Consider the following 12,160-nt stretch of genomic DNA (forward strand, 5'->3'; position numbering starts at 1 on the left):
ATGACTTTCTTCCAAGGCCAGTGCGAGGATGACTGCTATTCTCCCTGCGGTTACGGGGGCCTGTATGGCTACCGGGGCTATGACTGTGGAAGCCCCTGCGGCTACCGGGGCTATGGGAGCCTCTACGGCTACCGGGGCCTCTATGGCTTTGGGGACCGCTATGGCTTTGGTGGGCTGTACAGTTCCCGGGGCTTCTATGGCTATGGGGATGGCTATGGCTATGGGGGTCTGTATGGCGGCTATAGGGGCATCTATGGCTATGGGGACTGCTATGGCTACCCAGGCTTATACAGCAGCCGCTACGGCTACCCCTTCAGTTCGCGATACGGCCAAAGATACGGCTATGGGAGCTGCTACCCCTGCTAAACCCAGCGGGAACATCCCTGAAGTGAGGATCAACACCGGCCTGGCAAGCGTGGACTGACGGCGAATCTCAGTGGCGGTGTTTCCTGATGCAGAGAGCCCCAGCGCCAGCAGCCACCCTTCTGCAGGGGCTTTGAGTGCTCTGCACCACTGCCCAAGTGCTTGAAATGTTTTTTTTTCCTGCTTTGTGTCTGCTTGCTCTCTTACATCCCATAGTCTCCTCTTGATCTGCTGTTGGATCAAAAAACTTGCTTCTCATCAATGTTATAGTTCTATGTAAACTCTAGAAATGCTGCTGCAATATCTGGCTTTTATGTTTGTTGCAGTGATGTATTCTGAATGAATGGTATAGGCAGGGTGTAATGTGTCTTTGGGAATGTAGTCTTTCTGTTCTGTACACCTTTAAAAGTATATCTGCCTTTCGTATTAAAAGTTATGCTTCATCAGTACTGTACTTCTGGTTTTATTTTTCACTTTCATTTCTTAAATATCTTGAAATCAAGAGCATCACAGGTTGGGGTGTCTGAAAGTTGTTGTTAACTTTGTTCACTCCTGTATTATTTCTCAGAGCCTTGCCCTCCTCAAACTGGGAAACGTGGCCATTTGCAGCTGCAAGAAACTTCAGCTGTATCTCTGATGTATTTCTCAACTCCAGGCTCTTGCTTTGTGCACTCCAAAGAAATGATTCATTTAAAATGCTTAGGTGCTGCAGAGAAGGCAAATCAGGTCCTAGACTGCATCTGCAGGGGCATTTCTAACAGGCAGATGTGATCATCCCACTTTAATCAGTGCTTGTCAGGAGCACCTGGAGCCCTGTGTCCATTTCTGGTCCCATGATTCAAAAAAGACAAGGACAGACTGGGAAGGGTCCAAAGGAGATGATCAAAGGTCTGGAGAACCTGCCTGGTGAGGAAAAACTGGTGTAGTTTGGTCTGGAGAAAAGCAGGCTTGGGGGGACCTCATCACAGTGTTCTGGTACCTGAAGTGTGGCTAAAGAAGATGCAGGCGCTGTCTTCACAAGGCCAAACAGGGAGGAGACGAGGGGAAATGTGTTACAAGCTGCACCAGGAGAGGTTTTGTCTCCTCAATACAAGAAACTTTTTACAATGAGGTCAATCAATCATTGGAGCAACCTACCCAGGGATGTGGCAGAGTGCCCACCACTGGGAGGGTTTCAGTATGGGATTGGAGAGGGTGCTGAAGAGCCCCATCTGGACTCCCCTTCCCCAGGGGAGGTTGGGGCTGGTGATCTCTCAAGGTCCCTTCCAACCTGGCCTGTTCTGATACTGAAGACATCATAGGCAATTGCAAATGCATGTACTTGCTGGCAATCCTGTTTTTAATTGTGGAATAAACTCATGTTCTATCTGTTAGGGTTTCCCCAGTGGAGAGGGAGGAATTTGCCCTTGCAAAGTAAATACGTTGTTAGAAATGGATCTCCAGCAGGCAGCACCTCCAAGGTGAGGCAGCAGGGCACATGTGTCTGTCAGGTCAGGAGACTGGGTTCAGAGCCTGTGCTTTGGAAGGAAGCTGGGTCACAGCCGATTTTTCCATTTTTTTTTTCCAAGTGAATTTTATGGGCAGAGGGCTGACTTAAGCAAGAGACTGTGGCTGTGTGGGAGGACAATGACGGCGCTTTCTCACCGCTTCCCTGGCCAGGGGCAGCTGGCAGCCGAGAGCTGCCAAAATGCCCTGGGGACATCGAGTGTTGTTTCATTTGTATTGTTTTTTTATTAAAAGCTGCCTTTTTTTTTTTTTTTTTTCCACCTTTAGTTCTCAGTCATCTAGTTTTCAGCCCCTGGATTTACTGGATTATTATTATAATTGCACCCAGGGAAATGGATTTTGTCTACCCAGCATGGAAGACTGGGGCAATGTTTTAGGTTTTCAAGGCCACCATCAAGACAGTGAAAGTCACCACTTCTTCCTTGACACTTTTCCTGTTGAATTTAATATAAGATTTATTTATAGATGTATAAAGTTCCACTGGCTGCTACAGCAATTTGTCTGTTAGATGGTAATCTGATTGGAAATTGTGATTCTGAAAGAATATTTGAATATGGTTTGTGGGAATAGGAGTATTGTACTCACTTGAACTTTCTTTTATGTATTCTCTACAGAGGTCTGGGACTAACTCTTCTATTTTAAAACATTATAATAAAGACCATCACAGCCTTATTATGCTGAAATATTTTAACCTTACATCTGTAATAGTTTCAATTAATAAGAGAAAGGGAGAAATTGTGGGATTTCTCAGATTTCTGAGGGGTAGAGGGAGGAAAATGGCATGTTTACTTCAATGAACATGCAGGCGTATAAAATGCTTTGCCAGCAGAAGAGGCAGGCCCCCCCCCCCCCCCAGAATGCTACTACTCTCAGTGTATTCATGTAGTCAAGGGACAGGCGAAAGAAGACTGGAACTTTGATTTTTTTTTTTTTTTCCATACAGAAAAATTTTAATGCAATAAGAAAAGAAGTTGACACAGATACAGAAAGATTATAGTTTTGGCATGCTGAAAAGAGCTAGGGTAGATGAGTCACTACACCGTGCTATACAGAACATTCCTTTTTGTGAAAGCTGTGTTGCTCGTTCTTAAGGTACTTGTAAATCCAGATCAAAGGAGGCACAGCCGTCATGTTTCTCCATTACGCAGTACTGCAGCACCTTACTGGAAGTAGTTATTGAAAATGCAGATGACACAAGAGCTAATTTTCACTGATGGAGAAGTTCTTTAACGCTGCTGCGGTGACTGGAAGAAGCTTCAAATGAACTGCAGATCGTTCTTGTTGCTGCCAAAGGGGTCTAAATGCAGGAGACTATCAAGAGTAAGCTCGTAGCTGAGAAACACAGGAAGAGGGAGACAGAAAGTATAGCAAAAATAGAAATGCAGAGAAATTCTAGAGAGCAGCCAAGCTCTCCGTTCTTGGTAGCTTCAGTTGCAGCTGCAGGGGCTCAGCACTCCTGAAAATGTTGCCTCTGAGTTGATCCATCGGTCTGTGCTTGCCGGGTTGGGGTAGATCCTCACTGCAGGTTGCTGCTGGGTTTATCAGGTCTAGCAGCACCCGTAGCTGTAGTTACAGCAGGATGGGTAGTAGTAGCGGGTGCAGCAGCTCCGGTAGCTGCAGGGGCTGTAGCAGTAGCTGTAGCAAGGGCTGCAGCAGTAGCTGTAGCAGGGGCTGCAGCACCTGTAGGCCCGGTAGGAGGTACTGATAGACCTGTAGCAGGGGGAGCAGCACACGTAGTAGCAGGACATCTTGGGGGTGGTGGAGGGAGGTAAACCTGAAATACAGCAACAGGTAAAGGGTAGGCTCAGCGTGCAAGGAGCAGCACCAGCGGTGGCTGGGTGAGGTGGGGGATTTGGAGGGGTACTGAGCAAATGGCTCAGTCTTGGGATATTCTTCTGACATCTATTTTTATCCAGCCAATTGCTGTACTCCCCCCTCACTATGTTCAATGCTGAGACACAACTTCTGTTCTTTAGCTTCTCTTCTTAAAAATGAACCTGATACCTTGTATTTTTGGACTTTGGCTACAGGAGATTCAGTTTGCAGATAGAGACATCCAAACATATGTGTGGGAGCGCTTGGTGTCCAAGCTCCTAGGATGGGCAAGCTGAGGTTAACCCTGACAGGTAGACTGACTGTAGCTCAGGACACACACCTGTAGGTGTTCTAATGTCTGATGAGAATCCCACACAGCATTTTAAAAAGTTTTTAGATGCATTCATGTACAGTACGCCAAGTTCAGTGTACTGAAGCCAGAGAATCACAGCCTGGCTGAGGTAGGAAGGGACCTCTGGGTCCCTCTGGTGCAAGCCCTTCTCAAGCAGGGCCGTTCACATCAGGGGGTCCAGGGCCACAGATGGACCTGGTACCAGTGCTGGTCCTGGGCACGTTTCCTAGGACCACATAGTCTTCTTGTCTGGCTTTAATCTCAGCATGTAAACTACTCCTTTTTCTGTCCTACATCACTTCAAACACCTTTCAATGTCAGCTGTAGCAAGGATACTGAAAATACTCTGCTGCACAGTGAGGTGCTAAGGTTTAATTCCTCTACTGCTGCATGTCAGAGCTGCTCTGGTGACTTCAGAGAGAATAAAGCAATTCCCATGTCCAGCCTGCATTACTTACTGCAACATCTTTCCATAAAATAGCTGTTTCTACGTTGCGCAATACGCAATTCTGCCCATTATCCACCATTTCAGCTAGTGTTGAGAGTCACCAAGTCAAAAGAAATAAGAAAATTTCTTCAGCTGTTTAAGTGGAATAGAGTAAAGCTGTTGCTTTCTAGTATGTAAACATAAAACACTTACTAGGCTTCACAGCTTACTAATGTTATCTGAATTCCTTGCCTGAATGTTGGCTCATCAATGCCCCCCTTTTTTTTTTTTACTCTAACAGCTTAAAAAGTACAGGATAAAATATTTATACCAATATTACAAATCAGAGAATGTTAGTAAAGGAGTTATTTCTAAGTTAAAAGAGTCTCTAAGAGAATGGGTTCTGCACTTACCAAGTTCACTGAGGAGGCTAAACCAAGAGGAGTGGTGTGAGGAGCAAGGGGGTTGTGAGTGCTTTTATACGGTTTCTCAGACCCGTGGAAATAGGTGCGATTCTCCACGTGCTTCCATTCCCTGGTAGTCATGAAACACATTTCGGAAGTACATCAACAGTACAATTGCTATAATTGTTTTCCTCCGCATTTAGGACACTTTTCAAATTCCTCGGGTAACACATTGTGATTACTACCTGTGAGATTCCTTCATCTTAAAACTTTCCAGGATAAGTGGGTTTCTGGGAATTCTCACAAAGGAGAACAGAATGAAACTGGAGGATCTGCTGAACAGTACCAGTTACACTGCACATGGAACTGGGGAGCACATAGACTTTCTTTCTGCATTACGGCCCTACAAGGGAGGCAGATAGTGCACATTGTAAGGTGACTTAAAACACCTGAGGTGGAAAGAGGCATTATAGCATGTGCTTAGGGCTTTTACCAAGCATTTTGATTCATTTCCGTCTCAATTAATGACAGGCGTTCCATTGATTCCTTTAGGTTCTTCTACTGTCTATAATTTGGCATACACACTATGAGACGGACAGGCCAGGGCACAGGATCAATTAAATTAGCATCTGAGCAAGGTGTCTAAGGTTTAATGCCTTTTTCTAGGGGTCTGTTTTCTCTCATTTCTGGATAAAATTCTTAGAAAACCTTTCTCAAATCAATGTCTTGTGATTTTACAGCTTTGTCAGGGCAAGTTTTACTGCAGGACCTGGTAGTGCAGAACAAATCTGGGTTTTCTGCTGGCCTTTCATAGGGAATGCAATAGTGAAAAGGGGAAGAGTGGTCTTAGGAAGGCCGTGGAGGCCGGGAGGGTGGGTACTGTGCTTTCCTGACTGGTAGGAGGCACTTGCTGGGGAGGCTGGGTGGAGGCTCTGCCAGCAGCAAGGTCCTGCCACGTGCCTGGCTTCCACCAAGCTTCAGCTGAATGAAAAGGCTGGTGAAGTGCTAAAAACTACCCAAGGCAAAATGGCTTATACTAAGCTGAGAAGGGAGAAATCAGCCTGTTTTTTTGTGTGGTGTGTTATCCAGTGAGATACAGTTGTATCTCCGTGCCAGCCTGCACCGTGCCAGGATGATGACGAGTGTGGTGCTTTAGTTTGACTGAAGACAAAAAGAGCTCAGCCCGGGGATTCCCTCCCTGTTCTGTTGTTTATTATACATCACTGCACCTAACAAACCATTAATATTTAAATAATACAAACATTGCTAAAGTAAGTCCTTAATGACTGTTTTGGAAGAGCATTGATACCATAAATTCTGATGAGGCTCAGCACTTCCAGAATGTCTGTTATTATCCTCATTTAATATGCAAATTAGAAATGGCTCACTGCAGTGAAGGTCATACAAGGAGGTATTTGAAGAGAGAAAAAAAAAAAAAAGAATGCTCTTGGCTTTATGTATTGTGCTTTGCCTCCTCTGGGAGGGCGGTGTTAGATGAGGTTGAAAACCAGCACCAATAAGATTTGCTGTAAAATAATATTTAAAGTTTTAACTTCTAAATATGCTGCTAACATGAGCATTATAAAACTTCGTTTACATTTGCATTGGTGATAATAATAATTTGGTGATATCCTGAATGAATTTTTTATGGTATGAGCAGGGACAATGATGAGATATAAACTATGTGATTCGTTTTTTCCCCTCTCCATTTTATATATGTATATAATAGTTCCCCAAATGAATGTTGAACTTTTATAAATTTCCTAGTTTTCTGTAGTGAACTAAACCAAAAAAAAAAGTATTCAAGGCAAAAACTAATTGTATTTTAGAAGAGGAGAAAATATCTATTTTTCTCAGATAGAAAACTCTTTTACAGGCACATTAGGAAGCAAAGGAAACTGAAAAAAAAATACTTGCCTCTTCAGATACTCTAGCAGTCTAGCAGTAGAAATTTTTATTCATTGAGGAACAGGTGGTGCACTAGGTTTTATTTTTTGGTGTATAAAACTTTTAAGTTTTCTCCTTTCTCGGTTTCTCTCTTTTTTTTTTCCTTTTTTTTTTTTTCCCCTCGACTGTGGACCACCTAAACTACTGTGCCTAAACACTACTGTGGACCACTATGTGACCAGGTATACCTGAAAGCAAGTGTAGTGGGATAGTAATGAAATCAAATAGGATTCCATTAGCTTCTCAGAAAATATTTTAGTTATTATTAATATTAATAACATAGAATAATATAGAATAATAAATAATTGTTATTAATATTTTAACACCCTGAGAATGCGTAAATCAAAATAAATGAAAAAATTCCTTCTAATTCAGACTGCATACAAGTTTAAAATGTTAAAAATATCCCAGATGTGTGAATTTTGATTCTTAGTCATCTCTAGTCTGAGGATCTGTTAATCTTTTGTCCATCTCCATCTTTTGTTCTATCTCCAATGACCTCCAAATGATAAAAAAACTGCGGTGACCCAAAGAGTTTGAAGCGAAGGAAGCCTGTAACCGTCATGTTGTCATGCGGAGATGAGAAGGGAGGAATGACCCCTGATGCTGAGGAAATCAATTATATTAATTGATGTTCTGGCGTGTGCAAATACATTTATTTTGTTGCTCTTTGTGAAGGTAAGACGATGCACCTGCTGCATTGAGGCCGAGGCCAAGTCCCTCACCAGCAGCTGGGGAGCACTGCAACAGCTATTACTGGTCCCCAAAAGTTAAAGTTGAGATTTTTCAGTTACCTAACTCAAAATTAATAAATTATTTTGATGTCCCAAGTCTTGAAAATCAGAAATTGAGCTCAGGAAGTGTAAATCACTAATGCCTCTAATTCTGTACCTACAAACAAGAATAATACAGGGAAATGCCCTAAATATACTTAAGACACAGAGTGGCATTCAGTCAGTAACTGGAAACATAACTTATAAAAAATCTTGTTAGGAAGATGAGGTCAAATGCACCAAGGAAAATATATTAAGACATTTAGTTAAGAGCCCTGATTCATGAGAACATTACATGTTTGAGGGCTTTAATCCCCATAAAACTTAAATTGCTTTTTGTCGTCTTCATTTATCAAACAACTGATTTTTTCCTGCATTATTTCTTTGTTTGGTATACTTTTCCAGGCTGCGTTGTAGCACAGTTTATTTCAGAACTAACATATGTGTAAATATGTGTTAAAAAAAAAAACAAAAAACCACAAAAACTTCTGAAAAGGTTTGTGAAAAATGTTGACATTTTATTTCAAGATGGATTTTTCTATTTTGTCTTTAACTTTTCAGCTATGCTAAGTGCATAGTTGTTTCTCCTAACATACCAGTAATAAGACTATATACAAATAATAAATGTTCTAGTAAATACATACAGATAGGGTGTGTGTGTGGGGGGGGGTACCCAAAAAAACATAACTTTTTCAGATGTGATCCATTTTTCCCAGTTTATTCTGATGTCATGTTATGGCTGTACAATATTTATTGAAAAAATCTACTAATTTCATTTTCTTTCTTTCTTTTCTTCTTTTTTTTTTATCATGAAATGTATTTCATAAAATTTTAAATATTTTTATTATTTCCAGCATTGTATACAAAATTGCAACTTGAACATTGGGAAAAAGTAAAATAACATGCAGTATTATTACACAGTAATACACAGTATTGGAAGAAAAACCATTTACATTTTCTTTATGTTACTCTGGAACATATGAGTCACAATATACTAAATCAACAGATAATTTCTGTTAAACATTTAAAATAAATTTATGCATAAAATGGAGCTACTTTTAAATGAAAACCAAATACCTTCAGACTCTTGAGTTTGTAGTCCCTGACCAGCTGAGGGAAACATGTCCTTGATTTGAATTTTTACTGTTGTATCAGGCGAGAACATTTTCAGTGTTAATCAATGAAACAATTCAGCACAGTGACCATGAAAAGCCTTTGTTAGTAGGTTATTCGTCTGAAATCATTTTCCTGAAGTACACAGCGTGCTCCTGTAGCCCAGGCTGGTGAATTTTCAAACCAGGGCTTGCTGGATGTTTTGGCAGCTCACCCTTGGACTTGTGGTCTTGTTTTCTTCATATTTCTCTTCTGCAGTGTCCTCTGCTGACCTGTTGAATAAGTGTAGGTTCTGATGCATTTCTACGCTCTGCTTTTACGTGGATGCAAATTCACACGAGCCTCACTTCTGCCGGAATCAGTCGCACCTGGCGCTTAAGGGATGAGGCAAGGAACCCGACAGCTGTCCCTTCACTGAGCACCTAGCCACCAAGGAACATCAGCACCAAAGTCCCTAAATCCGCCTCCCACACACAGACTGGCGTTGGCTGGAGAGATGAAGTTCCTGCAGATCGGGAGGAAAAATGCCTCCTGTTGGAAATCTCTTGCTGTCTTTTCGTGGCTGCAGGTGGCTCCAGTTTGGGAACCATCCCGGTATGTTCATCCCTTTGTCATCATGCTGACAGTAACTTTTACTTGCGGCAGCTCTTCTCCCTCCCTGTCACATGCCCTCCTGTTAATTATGGGGAAGGATGACTTCCCGTCGTAGCCTCGTCTTATCGTGGGAATCTGCCTTCTTCTTGTTCTCGTGCGTAAAACAGTTCTTCCCGAAGGCACGGGCTGGCAGGCAGATGTGTGCCTAAACCCAGCCCAGGCAGGGAACCATGCCGGTCCGGGTTGCACAAGTGACATTGGCCATGCAAAATAGTCTCCGATGGAGAAATGGTGATTTTTAAACCTTGTTATGCACTGGGAACAGGTGAATGTGAGCTCCCACGTGGTCTTGTATGGGGCATCTGTTTTGGGAGCTGCAGAAAGCTAAGGGGGTCTGGCATTTTGTGTCTCTTTGATTGCTTTTTGAATCCTTAAATGTAGCATAGCTTGGGCTGGATGTAATCAGCAAATACTTATTTAATTTTCTTAAGTCTTCACATTTCTAAGGTAATATTTTGGAAAGAAACAGCATTTTGGTGTGCTTTGTGGAAGAGGGGCAGAGTTAAGATGAGATAGATGTGACTTTTCAGGACCGTCTTGAAGGAGACAGAAGTTGAGTTGTCCAATATGTCCTCTGTCACCTCAGACTCCACAGCTGCTTAAAACTGCCAACCTTAAAAGCTAGTGGCTCCTTTTTGCCAAATCTCAGGTAAATAATTAAAAATGCCAAGTATAAAAGAAAAAAAAAAGTTAAAATATGACAGAAAGCAGTAGTGTGATGCAAGATCTTTTAATGAGAATAAGAAGCACTGTATACAGCAGTTACAGCTTGTAGTGAAGCAGACAAGGAGGAGTATCCAGAGACTCATACATTCTAGAAGTAGAGTTTCTACATCTTGCAGCAGATGCTTTGCTCTGGGGCTGCAGTGGTGCAGTGGAGCAGAGCTGTCAGCGCAGTGCGCGGCAAGGATCGGCCGCTCTGGTCTGCATCTCCTGACGCGAAGCTGCGCATCAAACATACAGTATGTCCACAAAGATAGGCTACGAAGGAAGAGCTGACCCTAAAAGCAGGTTATTCGAAGCAGCAGAAGACATTATAGAGAGTTGCTAAGTGCTCCAGGACATTCCTGACTGCAGTCGTTGTCACGGGAGCGTTTCGCAGGTAGAATTCATACAGGAGCCGTAAATCGCTCTTTTGCCTTTAGCAGGGGTAGCAGGGGTAGCAGCTCCCATAGCTGTACCTCCGGGTGTAGCGAGTGGAGCAGGGGTAGTAGCGGGAGCTGTAGCTGGGGTAGCAGTCACGATACCCGTACAGGCCCCCGTAGCCACGGTAGCCGCAGGGGCTCCCGCAGTCGTAGGTGCGGTAGCTGTACACGGTGCCGTAGCTGCATGGGGAGTAGCAGGAATCCTCACACTGGTTCTGGTAGTAGTAAGTCATCTTGGTGCGATGGAGGGAGGCGAGCCTGGAACACAGCAGAAGGGAAGAGGGTAAGGTCTGCCCCAGAGACCAAGCAGCAGCTTTTGTCTTGTAGCAAACCCCACAGAAGCTACAAGAGGAGATGAGAGCAAGGAGAACAGGGGAACCAACCAGACATCACCACTCAGTGCTACACCCTGGTTCCTGCTCACCCAACTCACTCCTGTCTGTGTGTTTCCCTTCTTTTCCTCCTTAATAACATTTCATATTGCTTTTTCTTATTGCCCTTGCCTTGGAATCAGCAGTCTGATTTAAAACAGCGCTGTACAACTGTTTGGTTGGATTAGGTTCTCTGTGAGGATTTAGCTGTTTCTGCCTGTACCAGTGTCTGACCTTTCCCTAAGGATCGGAAGCGAACAGCCCCCAGTTCAGTCGTGGATCCCACCAGCTGCCGGGGGCGAGAAAAGATGCCAGGGAGGGAATCCTTCCTTCGTGCAAGTCGGCAGCGCTCTGCTGCAAACGGCAGGTTCTTTGTTCAGACCTGCATCAATGCGTCAATTATGAGTTGAATATATACTGGCTTTTTGACTGAAATAATTGGAATAATGTTATACCTTGTCAGCTTCAAAATAAAGAGACTGAGATGCTTCTGTATAGCGTAAAGTAAGGACATTTCTGATAGCATAGCTAGACGCAGCAATCTTGTAAGCTTATGCAGCTGTACTGATATGCCATTTTTAACAAAAAGAATCACACTGGCACAGCTGTGAAATCACAGCCTTTTTTAACTACCCCTTTACTACAATATAACAAACAGCATCTATACAGCAATAAAGATGTTCTAGTAAGTCTCACTTACCAAGCTCAGTGAGAACGTAAGTCCGGAGATGCGAGTAGAGAGCCCTGAATTTCTCTCCCTTTTATATATCTATCTGACCAAGCCTACTGTGCTTTAAACTTGTATTCATCACAAAACAAATTTTCTTATGCACGTCATTCCTTCAGTTGATGTAATTGTTTTTCTTGGTTTGTGATTATTAGTCAGTTCTTGGCTTCCAAAAGCATGACATCGCATTGTAGTTTCTTTCATGTTCAGACTTCCTGAGTCAATTATATTTCTAGAATTGGTGTGGTGAAATTTGAGCTATAACAGGAAAGGGAAGGAAGGATATTGAGAGCAGAAGTGATTGACACTAGCAATCCCAGTTTTGGAGGAATGGATGGATTTCAGTATATGAAATCTGCAATGATTCTGGATTTTTTAAGAAGAAAGAATTTCTTTCTTTCTTTCTTTTTTTAAAAAGTAATAGTTCATCGAAAACATTTTTCTTGTTTGTTTGCTTTTGTTTCACAATTGTATTTTTTAGGTCAGAATATTACAATTTTTACAATTTTTATTTATTATTTGTATTATTTCTAGCTCAAAAATAGAAGTACGAAAAAGATGTT

General features: G+C 42.6%; 2 protein-coding genes across 2 annotated transcripts; one reads left to right on the plus strand and one right to left on the minus strand.

Annotated features, from left to right (window-relative positions):
• On the plus strand, positions 1-366 carry LOC118258605 (keratin-associated protein 6-5-like). Its single transcript, XM_035567474.1, has one exon. It carries the CDS (start codon positions 1-3, stop codon positions 364-366), a length of 366 nt encoding a protein of 121 aa, XP_035423367.1.
• Positions 367-10,068: 9,702 nt separating this feature from the next.
• Positions 10,069-11,677, minus strand: LOC118258566 (keratin-associated protein 20-1-like). The gene is made up of 2 exons (XM_035567426.2): positions 11,571-11,677; positions 10,069-10,757 (listed from the first exon to the last, which is right to left on the minus strand). Exon 2 carries the CDS (start codon positions 10,730-10,732, stop codon positions 10,496-10,498), a length of 237 nt encoding a protein of 78 aa, XP_035423319.1. The 5' UTR covers positions 10,733-10,757; positions 11,571-11,677; the 3' UTR covers positions 10,069-10,495.
• Between the last annotated feature and the right edge of the window lie 483 nt (positions 11,678-12,160).

Source organism: Cygnus atratus, chromosome 28, assembly GCF_013377495.2.
Source record: "Cygnus atratus isolate AKBS03 ecotype Queensland, Australia chromosome 28, CAtr_DNAZoo_HiC_assembly, whole genome shotgun sequence".
Taxonomy (NCBI): Eukaryota; Metazoa; Chordata; class Aves; order Anseriformes; family Anatidae; genus Cygnus; species Cygnus atratus.

What these genes read in the sequence shown, in the direction of transcription:
- LOC118258566 (XM_035567426.2), bottom strand. Translation starts at nt 10,732, where the DNA reads ATGACTTACTACTACCAGAACCAGTGTGAGGATTCCTGCTACTCCCCA.
- LOC118258605 (XM_035567474.1), top strand. Translation starts at nt 1, where the DNA reads ATGACTTTCTTCCAAGGCCAGTGCGAGGATGACTGCTATTCTCCCTGC.